Below are 22295 nucleotides of genomic sequence, written 5' to 3'. Positions count from 1 at the left end.
TCACTTGCCAGGACATCAAACGGGGATTGCAGTACTGTGAAGCAGAATATTTCATCTGCGGAGGGTTATTGCAGAGTTCCCTGCATGGATGCAATAGGTTAAATCCACAGACTCAAACTTCTATTCTTTATTTAAACATGCAGGCTTCACCAGGGTTTCTCTGGATCATTAGACTCTTTCTGGACTCTCCTGCCTCTCAGACATTCATTGATGCAAGACGGACTTAGATTAATTTATTGTTATTATGCCACTGTTATTGTAAAGACTGTGACTCGGACGTCTGTTCGTGCATTTAGTCCTTTTCAGAATTGAATTTTCTTTCTTCGTTGTCTTAGTTTTCTCAGGTTTTCTTCCACCCAAACTTTATATTTGTTCCACCTCTGAGTGGAACAAATGCTGCTCACCATCTATACGAATGGACTTTTTGTCTTTCAAAGACTCACTTGTGCTCTGTTCCATTAACAACAAGAACAAAATGATTGCTTTTCTTTCAGGTGCCCTCCGAAGACTTGGAGCTGCCGGCGCGTAGCTGCGTTCTAGCCAGACTAATGACTCACTGTTCGTACTTTAAGGCCAAATTCACCAACCTTTTTGAATAATTTTTGGCATTTAACTATCCTCTGTGCTACTCATAAATCATTTGTTCCCTCTCCTGACTGGATGAGCTCTTTAGTGCTCTAAAAATATTCAATCATTTTTCACAATATAAAAAAGTGCTTGAATTTTCTGTATTTGTAAAATGCGTTTGTAAAACGGTCCCTTGCTACATGTCACTGATTAGTGATGCGTGTCTATGAATCTTGAGGGGGTAAGAGGAAAATACTTGGATGAGTTTCATCCTTGAGTGATGTGTCTGTCCTTCACTTTTGACTCCCAGGTTCCTTTTAAAGTGACCTCTGACCCCCAAGGCAGCAGCTAGTCGTGTGTCAGGAAGTGCAAATACAACAACAGATAAAGGAAAAGAAACAAACCCAACATACATCGGTGAATGTGGAATGAACAAGAGCATTTTGGTTCCTGTGACTCACAGTTGACACAGCTTTGTTGGGTGTGTGGGTGTTGTAGTTTTTCTTTTCACACATTAGGACTTCAGCTCCGATTTGTTTTTCAAACACAGAAGCTGTTCACTTTTCAACCTGTTGCTGGTCCTCTTTCAGCTCATGCTGCCTTGTGCACTTGGTTACTTTCTATGGGGCGAAAATCAATTTCTGTGGACAAGAAGAAAATTGCTTCATCATCCTCACCTACACAAGCAGTTCAGCCGCCCACAAGCCTTTCTTTTTAGTTAGACTTGCAATAAGCACTCTCTCAAACCATGATAATTTTCCAAAGGAAAACAAACCAGACGTACATCCGTGGTCCTGTTGTCGCAAACATTTTATTTAAATTTTTTGCTAATTTCTCCAATTGAACTAATGTACCATTATTTTCTTCCTCCTATGTCCTGCTCCATGATATGCCTGAAACCATGTGCACACACAGGTAAGAAGAATTTCCATGTCTATCTTTATCTCCAGCTTGTATGTATCAATTTAACTGAAATTGGAGTGCTGGCCTTACCTCTAGAGGGCAGCATGAGCTAAAGGTTTTAACATGGAGCTGCATGTCACCCAGGAACATGTGAGCATGGAGAAGATTTGAGCATCACTCTGTCATTTAATGGTGGTTTTACCAGCCAGATGTTTATTGTGGCTCGGCAGGGATCTTTAACTGTGTGTTCTTCAGTCTTTATGTTTATGCTGTGGCCCATTCTGGCGTTATTGAGTTATGATCAATTCGCAGTGTTTCTCCAATGCCGTCTTTTCCCCGCGGATTGTGTCAACACGTCTTTTGGAGAGATTTCCGCTTCCACACACTTCTCTCAATCCTCAGCCACACATCTGCTGTCTTTGGAGCACCGGCTCCACTCGCTTTCCACATGCATGCACTCTCAGGCTAAGAGCTTCATTCAATGTTCAGGTTGTTATGACAACTATGAGTGCGGCGCTGAATGCTACATTAGGATCTGAAGCAGCTCTTGCACTGTTGCACATCTCCACAGCTTTAATGCAATGGTAATTATGCAGGCAATCCTTGGAAAACAATTAAAGCAGCGCTCTGTGCTAAAAGATCAATAGCCTTTGTTGGAGTTTGAGAACGACTTCTATTTGAAGGGGCAATCTAAGAATTAAAATGCCAGGAGGCTATTTAATTATCCCGTTAAGTTGTCTAATGGGATTCTTGTGATGAGGGTGAAATCGCAGAGGGGTAAATCAGTTGTCTGCATTGGGGGTTTTTTATTTATTTTTTTGACAGGGCTCCAAATCACCAGGTGCAAAGTAGCTCCCAGTATCACAACTGGGCAGAGCATCAAATGGCTTGAGGCTAATCAAAGGCCTGGTACGACACCAGGACACGCTGACTTTCTCTATGGTCAACTGTCAAAAGCTGAACCTGTCACCTCTTTACCAGATAAGTTTCTTAAAGCCGATCATCCGTACTGATAAAGCGTCACCCTTTTTCCCACCATGGGCCAAGACGGATGATTTTGCCTTGCTTTTTGTCGCCACGGCCCAGTGCTTTCACGCAGGAAACAGCATAAAGAGTCAAGTTGCCAGGCGGCGTATTTGTATTCATGTGAAGGTCACATCAGACGACATGGAACGCGGCATAAATCAGAGATTTCCCTGGTGACCTCCCATCCTCATTGTGCATTAATGTCCACTAGGGAACTGCTCGGGATTGTTTTGAGCATGCAGAGAATTAGAATATCTCCATAAAAGGGAACAAATTGGAAGAATTTAGCTTCTTATTGATTCAGCCGGCTGCCTGAGTGCGGATGTCAAAGTAATCAAACCTCATCTCAGCATGAGGGAGAATTATTCTGCCGCCAGAGTGTCAGTAATAGTCATTGGAAGTGATTTGTGATTGAACAAGGTGTGATTGGAACAAGGTATATCAAATACATGTTAACATGTCAGTGTAGTCAGAGGTTAGAATGGATGGCTATAAGTGTCAATGTATGAAATGAAGTTTATAATAGGAACATTTTTATATGTTGCATCATCGGACAGCTAAATTATTATATTACATATTACATATGTATATATTGATTTATATTGTATACATTGATATTACAATGTGCCCTGACGGGGGTCAATATTTTCTATTGGAAATATTAGTTACTGTTTGAAAAGCTTTGGCTTCTGATGGACGGTTTTTAGTACTTAAGAGTCTAATAATGGTGATTAACTGACTTGTAGTTGTAGTTGGATTCGATTTGAAGTTTGGACCTGACACACCTTTACCATAAGAATGAAAATAAACCGCCGTAGCTTGTGATTTCCCCCAGCAGTTTAGTTTGTTTTTGTGTGGCCAGGAATTGAATATTTACCCAGATGTTCGGTGCAGCATTTGGATTTTGGTCAGCCTTCCAGGACCTGCTTAAGGCAGCACAACAGAGTCATCAATATCCTCTCAGATGAGTGTTGGGACTGTTGTCGGGATTCATTTACTGACACAAAATGGAAAGTCATTGATTGGTTCCTCACCTGTACACACACACCCTGAGCACGTCCTGTCTTCACTGCAGTGTTTCTACGTTACTGTCAAACATGACATTGGAATTCCAAAGGAATTGCCTGATTATGTTTGATTTTCCAACTATCTGTCCCGCTGATGCAGCAGCATCAAAAGCCTCTCTTTTAAACTGAATGCTGATTTAATTAGCGGAGCATCAATAGTCTCAATTTTTAAAAAAAAATCTTACTTGCTCTACTTCAAATATACTTTTCATGTAAAATGAGTTATTGTGGATCAGGTTATCTATCGATTGATTATCGGCTTCTTTAACTTCATTCAAGGTTTAATAGCAGAACAAAGAGTCGGTGGATTTAGAGATCAAGTTGTTCTGGCTATAGTGGAGATGCTCAAGGCTCATTACACTCTCAAGTGCACTTCATGGTTGATCTCCCCTGATCTTCTCAAGGCATGCGTTACACCTCCAACAACTTCGGTGTGCAAGGAGGGGCGCGTTGGTACGAATAGCCTCGTGCACTTGTGAAGGAAAGTCAGCCGAGGAGCTTGTGGCCCGAAGACTGTGCTGTCTGTTCTGTTAATGCGAGCTGCCAGGACATTCCAGCTACTATTAACACCCTCAGATCGCAAATCATTCAACATTTTAAGGTGCCGGTCTTTCAGAATGATCATATTGCATCAAAATTCCACCACGTTCTTTCATTGAAAATAGCCGAAAATTAAAAGCCTGCAAAGATTTTAAATCAAGAATGACTCAAATCGCAAAAGCGTCCTCGGAAATGATTCATTGACGATCTACAGTTTGAAAATGAAAGTCTCTCCTGTTTTCTGCATACCCGATGAAGACAAATCGGTCTTGGCAGGAGCTGCAGAGAACTGAGCGCCTTTGAGTCCCGCGTAGAAGGCAGACAACAGCCGCTGAAAACATCCCAAAAATCGTTTAAAATAAATAAAAATCGTTACCGCTCGGCCATTTTCTTCTTTTCTCCTCTGGGCTGAAGGGATTTCTGATTTCGTATGCCTACACAGATGTTATTTTTCTAAAGATCTCTTCATTGTGGTCAAGAAAATGAACATTTCAGTGCATTTTAAAAAGCACCACGGAGTTTTTTTGGCAGTAATGCGGAGATTACTGATTTTTTTCCCCCAGTCGGACAAAGAGTGTGGCTGTAAACCACCTGGTATGTGTGAATAATATATGAAGTGGTGATTTAAGAGACAGGTGAACTTCAGAAAGCTGTTGAATGCATGAATGATTTAACCAGGAACTGACAGTGAGGGTCCCCTTCTGCAACAGCCTTGTCAAACACTTCAAACTCAGACATGTTTAATTTGCAATTCTGATTTAAAAAAAAAAAGAAAGAAAAAAGTGACATCCACTCTCGAAAAGTGCTTACTTAATTAAAAAAGAACCACTTCCTGTCATCTCAACAAAAAAGCAAACATTTCTTCTCATCATTGTGACAGGAAAAATGAATTTTTTGATGTTTTATTTATTGTCAAGGGGATTTGCATTTGTGCTTAACTCTGGTCTTTCTGCAGTTCTTATCATTTACTCAGTTATGTCTCCAAACACATCTGCCACCCTAACGGCTAACTCTGCTTGTACCTGAAGGAGAGCCTGAGACTTGGGAGATATTGGATCTATGGGTTGTTAGCAAAGCCTGAAAGCCTGGATCTCTGTCCACGTCACTCCTAGCAACAGTGAGGAGGATGTCCTCTCGCTGTGCCTTTTCCCCTCCTGTGTTTGTGATAATTGTTCAAGAAGTCCCTGAAACATTAGCGAGTATCTGACTGGGTTCAGTGTGCTGCCTGTGTGGGCAGCGAACAGGAGAATCACATTTCATTTGTCATAAGCTTCTCTCCTGCATAACAATTGCATGACATCAAAAGTGAGTGCATCAGACAGATGGCAGGGCCAATACTGAGCAAAAACCCTCCCGAGGTGGAAATACTTTAAAGGTTCCTCCTAGGAGGCTGTGGCCTGATGTTGATGCCACTGTGAGTTTGTTAAAAAACAAACCAAAAAAACTGTCTAAAAAATCTAAAGAGATGCTTTCTGGGTGTTGCTTTGGTGACAATTAGGTGGTCATTAGAGGAACCCTGGCTACCGCTGCCAGGACCGGTTAGACTCGAATGACAAACAAGTGTCGGATCCCTGGATGTGTCCAGAGGCAGCACACTGCAGCCTGGAGGCCAGTGAGAGTGAATCTTGTTGCCAGGCAACAGTTTACAGACCTGGGGGTGGGGGTGGGGGGGCTGTAACGGCAGGGGGGAGCTTCCGCTGCTGCCCACACCCCTGACGGTCCTTCGTCATCATCGCGTCAAGATTAAATCTGCCCGGCCTTGAATTATTGATTTGATTTTCCCGAGCATCACCAGTTTTCCGCGCTGGTCCGAACCATCCTTCCAGTTGTCGGGTGTGCCGGCTGAGCCGTTACACTGTGAAGGGGCAGTTTTACTTCAGACTCCTGATTAGAATAAAATGGCTTTTTTTCCTGCTTCTTGTTGTCCATCATATGTCTCATTATCTAAAGAAGCAACATCCCAAAGGTCCAGAGAGTTTTTAATCCTTAAATGGTTAAAGAATATTAGGTTCCCCTGTATTCTGTCTACGGGCTTTGGGCATTACTGCACATTTGGTTGTTGTTGATCTCTGATGGATCTCTTTGATGGAGCCTCATTTGTTTCCTGAATGTGTAATCTGCCAAGTCCGTGCCTTCGGCTACCCACTGAGAAGGGCTTCCTTGTTCTGTGTCTGCCTGGCAATCCCAGCAACTGCTGCGTGTCCCCGGCCCCTCGTGCACATTACCATACAGCTGTCCCACAGGATGCGCCGAGACAGACTGACATCCACGAGCTTCAGAGGGAAACCGGGCACTCCCTCTCCTCCCTCCCAGATCCAGCTCGCTGGGAGCAGCCGCAGCAGATGGGCTATGGAGATTAAACCGCTCGGCACACGGCAGCTATTGTGGGCCACCTATTGTGAAATTTAAAGGTCATATATAGGGTCGAGGCTGAATCGGTGTGGCGAGCCCCGCCCTCTTTACGTTAACTGCTTTTTTCTTAACGACAGCTTTTGTCAGGGATATTGATAGTTATGATAGTTACGGCAAAACATCAGCCTCGGCTAAAGGAGGTGCTTCACCTTACAATTAAACTTATTTTTTTGATTTTATTAGTTTATCCACTGCACATTACCAGTTGGACCTGGGCACCCGTTTTGCGGGCGTACCATCTGTGATTCCCCGCCCCTTTTAAAACCCTATTTTTAAACAACTACACAGGAGCAAATGTGTGTTTCCTCTGGCATCATACTAGCTCTTCCTTGGCAGTTGTTTAGCCTTTAATTGGAGTTTTAGGTATTCCTTCGCTTTTGTTTGTGATGAGTAGTCACAGGACAAAACGGGCTGTTATGGGTTCGTTGATGGGGCTGGGAAGGTCAAAAGGTGGTGGGTTTCAAAAATCCGTTTTAGAACTTGTTGCATCAGATACATTTTCTTCTCTCAGAGTAAGGGACTCAAAAAAAAAGGCGTGTAATTTCCGAGGTGACCTTGCTGGAAAGCGGAGGCAGACAAAATGGAATCTGATGTGCTGCCGTTAAATGAAATGTAGACGGACAAATGAGAAAATGTTGCAGGGTTTGTCCTGGATGGAGAGATGAGATTCAGCTAGGGGAGCTCTGCAGCAACATTACATGTAATGTAGCTAAAACCTTTCTTGTGGAAAAGGAAACAAGGCGCCTTCCACATTAAAACGAACCACCTGACCTGTCAAGCGCTCGGCAGGCACAGTTGCATTCTTTTGACTGAGCTGATATTTGAGGTTGCATTTTGTTTAAAGGTCATGACACATGAAGAACAGGAAATGCAGTTTGACTGAAAGCCTCATCGCCTTTTCCTTTGCATGTCGTCCTAAATACTGAAAGTACGCACGTGGCTCGCTGAACCTTCTCGCCTGGGCTGGATTCATTTAAATTGCATCCACTTTTGTTTGAAATGCAGAACAAGCCCCCCCGAAGACGACTTTGTGGTTTGTTAGTTTGAGGCAGTGAAGCTGTACGTCGACAGCGCGTCCTGGGGGGAGTCGGGTTTTTGGGCAAAGCGCGGACCCCAGTTTGATTTTCCACTGCTGCACTCATTCCATTGAATTTCCAGTTGGTTGCACAGGTCACTTTTTGACGTTGTGTGATGTATTGAGTTACAAATTACCGATGAGCGTCCGCGCCCCAGCGCGGCGACGCCTCGGTTTCCAAAAAGAATTTGTTTCGGGGAAAAAACCTGCGTCGTTACAAAAAAACGTTACAATAATTGTGTGCTTGGCTCTTTAAAAGATGCGTTTGTATACCTCCCTCAAGCGTGTCCACTTGTGATATTTTGCAGGCAGCTGTAATCTCATGAGACATCATGTTGATTTTTGAAAAGTTCTGGTGCGTACAGCATAATTTAAACTTCAGACTTTATTCACGCTCACCCCTTTACCCCTCAGTGCCTTCAAATTAAAAGGCACGCTTTCCGTTTTCTGCTGGATGCATCACCCGCTGGCAGATCCTTCAGGGTGGTGAGCTCATCTAGGTGACTGACAGGTTTAAGAGAATAAAAGAAGGCGGCTGACAGCTTGGAAATCGCAATAGGCTCGCTGTTACAAGGTGAACATTTCCATGTTCTAACACTTAACCTCCTAAATAAGGTTTACATTAACTCCCTTTAACGTGGACTGATTGAGTGTTTGCAAACCCATACAACCATGCAGATGTATCTTTGGATCGCAGGACGTCATTGACTTCACAATCCATGTTTGAGCGGTGTGTATTTGTGTGTAGGAGGGTCTGAGGCAGCGTGAACGTGGGAGAAGCAGACTGCAGCAAAGTCTGAACTGAATCAGCTTCTAACACCTTCACAGGGTTCAGCACACCAACATCCTTTAAACCACTCGCTGAAGCTCAGAGAACCCGTAATGTGAATTAGAAAAAGCGATTTCCTATAAACTTCCCACCAGATGAGTCTGTTTGGAGCTGCGCACCAACACGGAACAGGAGTGGGGAGCTTTGACAGGGTTCTCATCTTTTTGAGAAGCGGTTTGGGTTTTGCGGTCGCTGAGCGTGGCCCCTGTTTCGCAGCAGGTGACAGGTTTCCAACAAAGCCCCCGTCCTGTAACAGCCTGACAGATTTCACCTAGATTCAGCAGACATGGCAACCACCTACTGTATCAGCCCCTGCCAATTACGACTACAGAGCCGTGGTTACGTATTGCTTTTAGAATCAGGTCGATGATAATTCTGTTTTACTACAGTTTGGATGTTTGATCTAAAAAGTTTCTTTTGGTTTATTTTGTGACTCGGCTGATTCCACCCCCCTTTCCCTTCCCTCCTATTTGCTCCTATAAAGAGAGAAGAGCGACATCAGCAATATATCCACAGTGTGTCTGTTTGTCTATAAAAGCAGCAGTATCCATATCCAATATTTGTGTGTGGGTGTGTGTACAAGGAGGAATAACTGTGCTTGTCAGACCTATCCAAGGTTCCCTGCCCCTTCTGCCCTTCATGATATGAAACATTTATGGCTCTTGATCCGCGCGGCTCCATGTAACCTTTTAAATCTTTGCGGCAACGGCTCTCTCAGCCCAGATATTGTCCATCTGAACGGCCTCTTTTGCTCTAAATTGTCATCTAACCGCAACATGGGGCCCAAGAACTTCTGCTTGGGTGGTTCTCATGTACAAGTGCTCAAGTCTTGTTCCTCTCCGTGGTGTTTGGAGTCGCCTCCGGCTGTGTAGCTGTGCATGTTTGGACACTGTGAATGTGGACAGCTTGACATGCGACACGACAATCGTTCCACACGCACCACTGACAAAAGTGGTGAGAGCGAGAGCAAACTGTGCTCGTTTTTCAGATTTGTGCACGTGCACTCGCAGACTTTGTGGTTATTAATCAATTTGCGATACCAGTCAAATGAGGTTGCTGGCCCCCACTCTGCCTGTAATCCAACAACACTTCACACAAGAGCCTCCACTTTTGACGTGTCACCAGCAACGATCACATGGTTTGACATCGGACGTTATATGTCAACTTTATGTTCGACAGATCCCTTTTTGTCACTGCTCCGTCTCCAGTTAATAAGATCATCATTAATCATAAGAGCCCTCCTGGTGTTTTCTCACTCACCCCTTCAATTTGGCCTTTTCTTCACACAAGAACATATCGAAGCAAATATCCTATCCCCCATAACATAAGTCGAGCCGTTGTTCCTGGAAAAAAACAAGCCGTCCTATTTTTCAGATGTTCTATTGAGTTATCAATTCTGGAGATGTCCTGGTTGATGGTATTAAAAACAAAACAAGAAAACATTAACTGCAACTCATAAAAATGTTGTTAGTATTTGATCAGACATGGGGGCACTTGAAAAATACATTTGTAACCTGATATAAAAAACCTCTATGAAAAATGAGCTGGTAAAAGTCACTTAAACACACTCTGAGGGGAGTCTGAACAGCCCAGCAGCCCGTTGAGCTCCCTCCAGTAATAATTGAAACGTGTTTTTTTTCCCTTCCAAACTCCAACGGGCCAGGCTTTCCGCTCTCATTGCCTGAGACCTGGAAAATTCACACCTCTCCTTCCAGACTTTACGATAACTGTGGGTGTATAATTGCGTTCTGTGCACTGATGTTGACATCAAACCGAGTTGTTCACCCTGCTAATAAAACCTGAGGATTGTGGCTAAACTATGGAGGAATGGTAATTGTTTCATCATCTGCCACGGGTTTAAAGGGTTCTCGGCCATTTTCATGTGCAGCCATGACAGTTTTGTCCAATAACTTGAAGCTGTGCGACCCACAACGCCTAAAGGTGGTTTTGGAAGGGCTCAGGCAGCACTCGTCCAGGTCGGTTTGGCTTGCTCTGCTTCATCTGGGAGGCACAACAATAATTCTGCGTGATTAAAGTGGTTTATTTGTTTCTGTGTAAATGTTGACGCCAGCCCCAGCCAAATTTCACCTGGCTCATCACACACATTTTCATATCGGTCTCGTTTGGGAATTAAACACCGCAGCTCAGAATGGAGAAGGATTAGAGGTAAAGGAAAACCTTAATAGCTCTGTTGACTTTTTTCATGCAGTTTTTCCTCCTGTTACGTCATGCCGATGACGTCTGCTGTGAGAAAAGGTGGCGCAGACTTTAGATTCTAGAGCCTCATATATATTCTGTCCGCCAAACCTCTTCCACTTTTTGTCTCACTCATTTCTGCAATATGCTAATGAGCCCCACAGACAGCTACCTGCGCAACCCAAAAGTTGAATATCAAAGAAAATAAAATTATGGCTCTGCAGAAGTGTGACACCAATGAAGGTGGATTCCTCTGCATTTTAAGATGGAAGCCGTCCTGTTTCACAGCACTGTTCTCCTTAAAAGGCAAAGGAAGCACGTCGCACTCCTCCAAAGCTGCAGTTTTATTCTCTTTGATTTTTAACCCTTGATTAAGAGGGTGTGATGTGGAGGAACCTGACTTAGAAAATTCCGAGCTCCTCTTGATGGGGAATTGTTGCGGCCCTTAATTGCTCCTTCATTAGCACGACAAGTTTAACAAATTCAAGGACAAAGTAGTACCGTTGCTTTTGTTTTTCAGGCTTTGTGTCTGAAATTGTATTTCCTCCGAGGGGACTGCAGTCTGCCAGGTTGTGTGTCTGGTATTATTGTGCTCGGGTGTTGTGATGTGTACATAGCACCAGCCTTCCTTCCCATACATTGGTGTCTGTGTGGGACAACAGCGACAAGTCATAGCTGCTTTTTCACTGAGCATTTGTCATTTGTCCTTTTCATTTCACCCCATTTATTACTATCACTTCAGAGTTTTCTCACTGCTCCCTTTTTTCCCCTTTTATAAAAAAAGCTTTGGCTTCTTGAGTGGCTTAAAACACAGTTTTGTAAGTAATGGCCAATACTTGCAAATGCTGACCTCTTCTCTTCATTTATTTTCCAAGAAGCCCATTGATGTCACAGGGGAGATACCAGTGGCCCTCGCTTTAATTTCTTTTTTGACCTGACCCCTTCAAACTTGAAATGATTCAGTCGCGTGGGTGGCTGCAGGATATGTTAATTCAACACCAGGCAGATAATGCCATTATTATCCTTTACTAAAATGCCACGATCCATGGTTACCTTATTCATCAAACCTCCTCCTCACGCCTCGCATCTGCCCGGGCCAGGGATGGGGCTCGCGCTCTACCGTTTCAAGGGGAGGAAGAAAAAGGAGGAAAAAACTATTGAGGGGACGGCCGCACAATAACGCAGATCTCCTTAGCAATGCGTCACTGCCCAAGAGGTATTTGTCGACTCCAAGTTCACCACCTCGCATTAAACATTTGCTCAATTGAGCCGGGTTTGAAGAGACATTTTCCTCTTGACACATGACCGACATTATTCAGTTATCTGCTATGGTTAGCCTTTATATATATCCAAGAATATCCGGCTTAGCTGCTGCGGCTTTGACCTGACGTATTATTTGTGCCAAACGATTGCATTATTTTGCCTCATGGGTACGACAAAACAGCAAAAGAAGCATGTTTGTCTGGCCAAAGATGCCTTTAAACTGAAGTTGGTTTGAAATAAAGCGTATTCCACCGCAAAAGTACTTTGGTTTTGATAAGCGGGAGCGCCGGCGTGGGGGTGGGGTTTGTGGTTAATACTTTACAAACTGGCAGAAGGAGAACGACAAAGGAGACCACAACCTATTCAAAGGACACAGTGCAGCTCGTCCCGCATGCCAAGCATTCCAGCGCGCCGTGTAAAGGTTGATCCGGCCGCAGACCTCTCCCATGTGGGCCGCCTTAAACACACAGAGACGGAGCTGGGACCGCTCCCTCTGATCTGCCACGCGGTGTTTGAATTGCACCGCGGGTGTCAAGTCCCTCAACGTCTTCTCTAACCTCATTTTAGCCCAAAGTCCCGGGATTTATTGTGTAGGATTACTGTGCGAAAACCTATTAGGATTTTAGGATCGCGGAGAAAGTGTCGCGCCACGTCTGAGTTTATGTCTAATGTTACTCGCTGCATGGCTCGCGCATTGTGGCAGGTTTTAGCGGCGTCCTACTGCCAAGATGTGCTTTCAGTTACAAGCTCCAAAATTCCTCCCGGTGCCAGGTCACTCTGTAATTACAGGTGTAAGCTGGGAGTGTGTGGAAAGCTTCCAGATTTCCTTCCTCCATTACCTGTGAATAACACCCTTCCCACGACCTTTCATTACCTCTCCTGGGTCTGTGATCTAATGCCAGTGTCTTGTGGGGTCAAAAGGGTCAACGCACAAATGAAAGTCAGGTATTACCTAAATTGTTCAGAGTTAAATATATAATAAACTTTAAAAGGAGGACAATGTCATGTTGTGGCACGCGCAGACGCTGGGAACCCAGAGTTAAATTCAAAGTGCTCATATTTTTATGCAGTTTTATGTCTCTATTTGTTCCCATGCACAACAATTCAAAAATATTTGGTCAGAAATGCGGTTTTGTTTTTAGCACTCTGCTCTCATTTTGACCAAATTACCTAAACAGGCACCTCTTTGTCACAGTCGGCTAATGAATAAGTTGTTTACAATAGTGCACATCCCCTGTAACAGCAGTTATTGTCCACATTTTAAGCCTCAGCTGCCATCTTCAGGTGGTGAATTATATTGTTGTTTTTAAGAAGCTACAGGTGCAACCTCCATTTACCTGCTGTACTGAAATGCAAATATTGGCATGTTCTCTGCGCACAAAGGGGCAGGTGCAGCAGATGCATTCACTCTGCTGCTGTATAGATCGTAATGGCCGACTCCCTTTTCCTCCCCTGGTCTATTCACGGGGATTTCAAGCTTTAAATGCAGCACAGCCGAGAGAATATAATTGAAGGATTCCGAGTTAATTGTCTACCAGAAATTCCACAATTCCATTTTTCTTTATTACTCAACACTAGTTGCGGGGCATGCGAAATAATGCAAAAGAAGATGCGAATATTTTGGCTCTAGTTCTTTAAGGCTGCATCTCCAGTGAAGTTTAATTCCAGAGGGTTTCACGAGCGAGGATTACGCATACACTGAATATTAAGGGGGGAGCCCTTATGGTTCTGTAACAAGTGACGGACCCCTCCTCGCCCCAAGTACGCCCCCACTTCCCTGCTGCCTCTTCGGGTACGCGTCCTGTCCTGTTCCCCGCCGTCCGGCTCACCGAGGAGACGCCGCGCACGGCGCCGTGCGCCGGACTGCACCATTCCTGCCGCCTCCACCAGGGAGGCTGTAATCTGATCCCGTTTAGAAGCGCCTGTGAAGAGGAAGAGGGCACTGCTCTGCGCGCTGACGCGCTCTCATCCACTCCGCCCCTTTCTCTCCCCTCGCCTCTCTCTTTCCTCCCTCATCTGTTTCATTCCCCGCTCGGTGAGGCTTCTCGGTGGCGCACACGCCTCCGGGACCGTCGTATCGCATTGTTCACCCGTCGACCGAGCCCCCGTTGGGTCGCCTCTACGCGGCTGAGTTTGTTAGAATTCTCGGTGTCGGTTTCCACCCAACGAATGCCTTTGCCGGAGAAATCTACCGCATGCACACCAGAGCGGTGACGTGCCCGAGCATGTTCACATTAGGGACGGATTTACCTGCGAGTACGCTGCCCTCACATCGTCACCGCGGTCTCCCCAGCGCGCACTCCTAGTTGGACTTTACCGATTGTCACCGAAGAGGAAAAGGGAAAACACCGAAGTTCAAGGATGGGGTTCTACGGCACTTTAAAGATGATTTTCTACAAAGTAAGTAGGATCATCGCCGGCGATGATCCGCCCGTGTCACCTCTAACACATCTCCCGTCTCGTTTTATCCGTCTTCGCTTCGGGTCGCCCTGCTTATCTTTGACGCGCCGCTTACGGCAGATTTTGCCGCGACTGCGGAGGATGCGGAGCGGTGGAACAGCCCCCCGGAGACGCCGCTTTAATTGCCCGTGCATATATGGCGCTCCGCCGCCGTACAACGGCGCTGCGTTAGGATGAAACGTCGTGATTTGACGCACGATCCCTTTATTGCAACTTCATCTGTTTAAAGAGCCGCCGTCGCTGCGCGATTTGCGAACGAGGTTACTGCTGTGGCACATATGGCAATTTAATTCCGCAACGCTGGATAAAAATCTGTTTATATTTCTCATGCTTTGCGCATTCAAAGGGCTGGCTGGGGACCTTATTATGCTTCTCTGTCGGCTTCACGCTCCTTGCACCTGTGTAGCTCCAGTCCTCCCATCCTTTTACATGCTCTGTCTTTCTACCAATTTGGCCAGTCTGTGTTAGGAACGTGCACATTTCCACTTTTCTAAAGATCTGCTCTGTCCAGGGTTAAAAAGCAGCCGTGCCCCCCCTTTGATCCTCCCTCTTGTGCAGGTTTATTATGATTCGACGTTATGCAGCAGTGGTTACTGACCAGAGGAGCTGCACGGCATGCTTGCGTGTGATCAGGCTGCCGTTGCCTGTTGAAGGAGCCTGTCCCCTGACACTGTTCTCTGGCCCCAGGCTCCAGCCTCAAATAATGGGTCACTGTGTCAGACTGCAGGAGGTCGAATATCCTTAAGGATGTTCATTGTATCATGCCGACCGGCAGCCATAAGATCACGCTGCCTCATTTGAATATGGAGAGTAGAAAAAATCCGGCAAAAAAAAAAAAAAAAAAATCAGATTCTGACCACTTTTTACAGTGTTGAAGCGTTTACTCGGGTACCTCTAGTCATTAGCTGGAAACGTCTCTGGGTGGATGTTGATTGAAAGGAACTGCAACTCATTTGTATTCTCCATCCATTTTGCGGATGTGCTCCTACTAAATTATGGGGATTTTGACGCCAGCCCCTTGAGTCTCTTCATTAACGCCGCTGACAGAAACAGAAACAGAGCCTGAATTATTGAAACACGCACTTGTGGGTTAGCTGGGTGTAATTTCTGCTCCTTCCCCATCCTGCAGCAGTTAAAACAGAGGAGCTGGGTGTCGCTGATTGATGCACAGTTCCTGTTGCTGCTCCAAATGGTTTGAAAAATGCGATTGTTATAAAGTGAGGAGGCTGAAGGATTTAGTGTGTTTGGGGGGAGAATCCCATGCTGCAAGAGTTGTGGCTGTCCTTAAAATAGCATTAACTCCCCGTCTCATCCATCTGTCATTCTTTTGGGCTGATAGGAAGGCGGAAGCCAAGAGGAAGGAGGGAAGGACTGATTACAAGTGTAGTGATTAGCAATTTTCTCTGGTTACTTTTTCCCAGGCTGAAACACAAGAAGATGCCCGGTTACACGTTTTTGTTTTTTTCCTTGAGGTTTTTCCTACTAGTGGACACACTTAAAGCCAGCCACCCCCCACCCCCACCCCTTTGCCTTCTTCCTCGCACACATCCAACACACACACACACACACGGGCGCTCCCTGGCTACTGAACTGCCATTGCAGTGAGATCACTGCTTTGAAAACAAGGCACTCGAGTCTAAGACCTGGAAAGTCTTACAAGGCCTTTTTTGAAATTTTAATTGGCGAGCTAACAGGCTGTGAAATACACAATACAAAATGGTTGAAAGCATGTTGTGTACCTGTAAGGATTTGTTTTGTTTTGCCACTCCAAAGTTAGCAGTGTTTAACATATATTATTAATAAGAAAAGATTAAAAAAAAACATCAGAAAAACTCTTCTATTGATCCACCGGTTCTGGAAATTGGGGAAAAAAAACAACAACAGTCTTTTCTCCAAGCATGGCACACATTGGCATGCCAGTCATGTGCACACGCCTGTAGAAACCCACCCTGATTGTGTCCATTGTTTGGGTTCAGCGGTTTAGTCTGTAGTCCAAACAAAGGTCAGGCTCCCGTGTGCAGTTGGTAATATCCTACTTGCCATTCAGCTTTTCTAATTTGTTTTTTCCCTTTTCAGTCAGTATTGTTTTGATAGATAATAATACGTACATAAGCATCTGCCTCAGGCTGAAATACCCAGAAGACCGGCTCGCGCTCGTCAACTTGTTTATTTTGCTCTTAAATTACCAGGCAGACGTATAATCATGCCAGGTTGAAGCCAGACAGCGCGGAGTCAAACGTCCACTTGTGTGCTTTCCTGTGGAAGGTACACCACGGTTACAGGCCAATTACATGGATCACAACAGAACTGTTTGTCCCAAATGTGGGCGAATGTTTCAAAGCCTCTCGATTATCAGTCCCCAGCAGCAGGAGAGAATTGCCCAGTACAGGTCGTGTCTCTCCGCGCCAAAGATCCGACCCTTCCACAGACGAGCTTTTAAGAAATTCGTGTATGTTTTTCACGCAAAATTCGATCTTTGGACTTTGAGTCTGAGTGAATGTGATCCACCCTCCCTAAACTTTGATGCAAATCCGAAATAATAAAAAGAAACAAAAGGGAGCGGTTCACGATGAATATTTTATTTTGGCCAGATGATTTAGTATTCGGTTTGTTGCTCTTGACAGACTGACGATGAGATGGGCATCGCTTCTGAGTATAGAGGGGGGCCTTGACTACAGAGTGGCAGGCATGGGGTGAAGAGAACCGGCGTGCCCAGACTAACACAGGGTCCTTTGTGTCAGCCGCAGCGTATGTGCTAAAGGAGACAGGATGGTGTGTGCTCACTCAGGTGATGAAGAGTGATAAAGAACTGACGTTTTTTTGCTTTCCTTTCCGCACTGTCGGTGTGAATCAAAACTCGGTGCCAGAGAATTCGCAACGTGCCCTCTCCAAATGGAACAGTGAGCTTTGTGTCCACGAACATTCTGCATGCTTCAGAGATTTAGGTGTGAACGTTTGATTGCCTACGGATATTATGGCGTGTGTGCCTGCAGAGGGATCACTGTTATCACTACTCGTGTGCATGGAAAATCAAGATTATGATTATGAGGCTGCCTCTTCCCTGTATCCTACTATCTCATAATTTAGAGCCGCATCTTCAGGTAGAGCTTTTCTTTCTCGCAGAACATGTTCATAAATTGATTATTAGGCCTAGTTATTAAAGTTTAATACCCTATTTGCATAGAGCAGTTATAAAACAGAATTTAAGATCCCGGTCAAGCCTGTTAACAACAATTTTAAGCTTGTGTCTGAAAACTGAAATGTGGCTTTTGCCTTGAAAGAGAAGGGACGTGGAAAAACATTGTCACCCTCATTGTTTCTCGTTTCAGATGAAGAGAAAGTTGGACCATGGCCCCGAGGTCCGATCTTTCCCTTCAGGAAAAAAGCCCTGCAAAGGCCCGGAGTATTCCAGGTAAACAGCTTAAGTTGGACGCTCAGACACGTGTCGTCTGTCTAGACAGAGAGTGGTGCTTCAGGTCACATCACATCCGCTGCGCTCCACCAGCATTTCCAGATGTTTCTCCCACCTTGAATATTTAATGCCCACGTTCGTGTGTAGCCACTTTAAACTCCAGACCAAAACAAGCACTTAACTGTAAACGTTGCCATGTAACCCACTCCCTCTCACTTTCCTCTGCCATTAAAAATGAATCAATCATGAAATGGACTCTCAGCATTACCTTTTGCCATCAGTGAGCGGAATTTGGAGCACTGATGATGCTCTCGGGATCTCAATTGTCTTGTCTGAAAAGTGTTTTGAACGATTTCCCTTCAATTACAGCCCAACAGGAATTGTCCCATGTCCAGCCACACCCACCACATTTGGCCACATCAGAACAGCCAACGGTCAGGGGCAACAGAGACGACGCATCACCTCAATCCAGCCACCCACAGGTCTCCAAGAATGGCTCCGAACATTTCAGGTAAGCACAGGGAGCTCTTACTTCTCCTGTCCCGGGAGGAGGGGGGTCGTCTCCCTCGAAACCTCAAACAAAACCACATCCAAAAGCAGATGTTGCGCCCAATCAATGTTCACTTAGTCTAGCAGATAATTGGAGCCTTGTTGTTCTGGCCCACCACATTACCATAAGCACTGTAGCGTGGAATTGGAATTAGCCGTACCTGTTCAGACTAAAAACGCGAGTATGAGGTCGCCGTGTGCTTCTTTGATCATGTGCGTTAAAAATAGCCCCTGCCCTCTGTGTGCCACTGTAGTTATTATGTCATTTTTAATTGCTATTGCTAACAATTTTTTTAATGCTGTGCAATTTCTTTTTAAAAATTACAATAGAAGACATAATTTTGATCAAGAAGAAAATTATCCCTTTCAGATTGACTTTAATACATAATCATAGCCTGCTGTCATGAAGGGTTTGAATTAAAGAATTTCCAAATTGAAGAAAACTGCACATCATTTCAATATTTGGTGCTTTGTTTCCTTATACTAGAGTAACTGGGCAAGCGCGTCACACCCTTGTTTGTTTTCTGCACATTATCCCTCAGGCCTGACCTGCTGCTGTGACGCTACTGTCTTTCTTAAGCAGCCAAACCCAAAATGCACATTCTATAAATTCCCCTGTCCAGTCTTAGCCTGCCGTTCTGTTCACAGCGCGATGAAACAGCATGTTGTTGTAGCTAAATGAGACGGTTTCCCACGGAATCCTGCTGACTGTTGGAGTTATTTTGAGATCTTAAATGATGAACACAAGGACACACAGACTCATGCCAAAGTCAAATGCTGCTTTTAAGGAAGAGCATGAGATTTTTAGGGAAAGTGCCTGTTCGCTGTTGTAAAGAAAGTTGGATTATGGGAGCAACTCATTTCCCTGGAAAAAATATTAAACCATGGTGGTTTTTCTTAAGACCTCAGATCTTAGCTTCCAGCCTATTTAATGATTTGAAATGAATATTAAACATGAATCAGGTTTTATCTGCGCAACAATACTTTTATGTTAGCATATTATGCCTTCGGCTCTGTTCTTTATACCACTCGTGTCACAGTTATACCTGAATAAACAAAATATACTGTAACGTCAACACATACCATACAGACAAATGTATATAAGGAAGAAAGGCCGGGGCGTTATTATGAAAAGATGAGTCAAATTTCAGTCTCTTAGTAGCTCACAAATCTCCTTCAATCTGTTTTTTTTTTTACTGCCTTACTTAAGACTAAAGATTTCTCCCTGAAATTAAGTTGGGGTTTTATCAGCTGATACTCTGACTTTCCTGTGAATTTTTATAAGCTGCCTGTCACGACGATTAGCCGATCTAAAGATTAAGGGTTCCGCAGCACTGAGCCCAGCCCTTTTCTCTGCGTGTTTGGGGATCAGCACCGTGATACCAAATGTTTGACACTTGTAGTTGCTCTCGCAGTCATCCTTGGGGCGAGGTGGTGCTGTCTTTTTTTTAATTGCACAAGTGAATCAGCGGATTAAGATATCTTCAAAAGCGGTTTTAGGTTTAAAACGTCCTGACTGACTTGTGTTTAGAGATGAGATGGCTGAAACATTTTAAGGGGAAAAAAAGACAACTTCTAATTACTGAACATTAAAATTTACAAGGCATCTATTTGAAAGTGCCATGAATGGAACTAAAAGTCTAATTTCAGATTCCAATTTCAGGTTGTGAAACTTTAGTGTTTTTGGTTTAGGAATTCTGTTGTGATGATAGTAATCTGCGGCTGGAAATTGATGTGACGCGCAAGTAGCCGCCGTGCTCCTCGCAGTCGTATGCAGAAGGTCTCCACACCCTCTGATTACATCCAGACCCATCACTCCTGGCGATGGCTTTTAGCTGCCAAATTACAGGTAGTTTGCGTGTGGCAGATTTTCCCACCCCACCTCGAAGCCTGTAATCACTGATAGATTTCAGCGCTCCGCTGAGAAAAACAACTGTGGCCGCTCGGGTGCAATGTGCGGAGGAGCTTTCCTGAACGCTCGAGCAGGAGAAACAAGCGCGCCCGTTGTTAATGGAATTTGATTCAGGGTGTTTACATCTCCTGCTAATCTGTTTGTTGGAAATGGGCAGGTGTCTGGAGCAGCTCGATGAGGGAACGTCAGTGCTGGACACACTGAACACGGGTCTGTGTAGCTGCCACGCCTCAGTGAAGCACCGCTGTAGTAAAGTGTCACAACACCGTCCAGCCACTCTAGCTGCCCATTTACAGCTGTTTTGGGTGCATCTGCCCAGATGTGGAGCTGATATTTCGGTTTTGCCACCTTTGATAGCAAAGTTGCCACAGGGCAGAAAGTTGTCCGAAGCTGGTAACAAATAAGGAAAAGGTGTCAGAATAAACTGTTTGAAATGTGTTTGTGTGCAGGTGAGGAGCCCGTTGGAGACCTCTCTCCCTCACTAGTGTATTCCAAGATCCGAGCTTTATATCTGCTGGGTTTGTGCCCCGTGACTCTGACCAATCACTTCTCTTTTCCAGAGTTGGACCGGCCCGGAGAAGCTGCTGGCGTTGGACGAGTTGATCGACAGCTGCGAGCCCACGCAAGTCAAGCACATGATGCAGGTGATCGAACCGCAGTTTCAGCGAGACTTCATCTCCCTGCTGCCCAAAGAGGTGGGTCCCTACGTCTGCAAATGTGGCATCTTTACAACATTACTGCGTCTACGGTGACATTGCATCACATCTACTGATGAATCACAAAAAACCAGCAATTTAGGGTATCAAGAAATGACATGATATAACAATAGTTGCAAAATATGCATGAGTACCACATTATATAACTTTGTTATTGCTAAAAAATACTGTACCACATTACCCAACACACTGCATCCACTTTTGCATGTAGTGATGTGCAGGGGGGGTGGGGGGTTGTGACGGTGTCAAGCATGAGGCAATTGGATGCAAGATTTCAAGGTGTCACTGCCACTCACTTCAAAACCTATAAGAGAGCTGCATGTGTCCTCTCAGCACAAGAGGCCCCTTTTATTTTCCCTTCCCCTTTTTTTCCTATCCTGTTCCATCCCACGTCTTTTGATAATCCCGTCTCTTCACTCTGGCAAAGCTGCCGGGTTTATATTGGGTGGTGCTGTCAAGTCATTTTAACAGACAATCCCCCATGGCCGCAGTATAGATACAGTTGAAAGAGAAACGATGGAGAGGAACCGCAGAAGGGCTGAGTGTTGAGCTTTAAAAGCAATCTTTGAGGTCCATTTATGAAACTTTGAGAGCATCCTCCAGCTTGCTGATGATTCCTGGTTTAAATGAGCTTTCAGGTGATGGATTGGTGTTGAGTTCCGTCTGGGGAAAATGGAACCTAGCACATAATATATAGAATGATTATAAAATCATTTTCCGGTGATTTTGAAGTCTGAAAACATATCTGAAGAAACAACTCCAGTCCAACTTCTACGGCTTGTAGAAAGTCTTAATTTGCTTGAAGAGAAATCGTAAGGAATTGTCTGATTTTCAGTTAATTCGGTTATTCTGAGCACATTTAACCACTTTAATCTCCCAGTCAACAGGAGCATTGACCCTCAGGGGTGAGATCAATTAACTGATCGAGAACATCAGAGAAATAAAAGAAAAGTGTAGAATTAGGACCGACTTGGTTATATGAAACCTTCTGAGCCTGACAACTGCTGCGTGTCCTTTGCCGCTATCATATTATATTGTAACAGAATAAAAGAACAATATTTACCCAAAGGTTACGTGTCATCCTTTTAAATGAACACATGATCCTTCCCCTCCTACTGGTTAATCCACCACATCAGTACACATTCGACAGATGTGTGTTGGGCGTTTTCTCCAAATGTATGTTTTTCTCCAGTTAAACTAGTTTTACCCTCAGTTTGGGATCTATTTACAGGCTTTGACTTGGATACTGAGCTGTATCTGTGTATATTTGAGGCTTTTTTTGAAGAGTGTATATTCTAGTTCTGTGATATAATCATTGTCTGCCCCTGTCAGTTAGATTTATGAGATTAATATTGTGTAAGGTTTGCA

General features: G+C 44.6%; 1 protein-coding gene across 5 annotated transcripts in view; it reads left to right on the top strand.

Annotated features, from left to right (window-relative positions):
* Positions 1-22295, top strand: part of fbxw7 (F-box and WD repeat domain containing 7) — a 57968-nt gene that overhangs the window by 25614 nt on the left and 10059 nt on the right. For 4 of the 5 annotated variants that reach the window (XM_057035166.1, XM_057035167.1, XM_057035165.1 and 1 more), the window contains 3 exons: positions 17668-17750; positions 18120-18261; positions 20772-20906. In XM_057035166.1, coding sequence (XP_056891146.1) covers positions 17668-17750; positions 18120-18261; positions 20772-20906 — 360 coding nt within the window. Of the gene's footprint in view, positions 1-13876; positions 14279-17667; positions 17751-18119; positions 18262-20771; positions 20907-22295 lie in introns of those variants that run through there. The other variant, XM_057035169.1, reaches the window with a different exon arrangement.

The sequence above is a fragment of the Takifugu flavidus genome, chromosome 6 (assembly GCF_003711565.1).
Source record: "Takifugu flavidus isolate HTHZ2018 chromosome 6, ASM371156v2, whole genome shotgun sequence".
NCBI lineage: Eukaryota > Metazoa > Chordata > Actinopteri > Tetraodontiformes > Tetraodontidae > Takifugu > Takifugu flavidus.
This window is presented reverse-complemented; position numbering and strand designations above follow the sequence as displayed.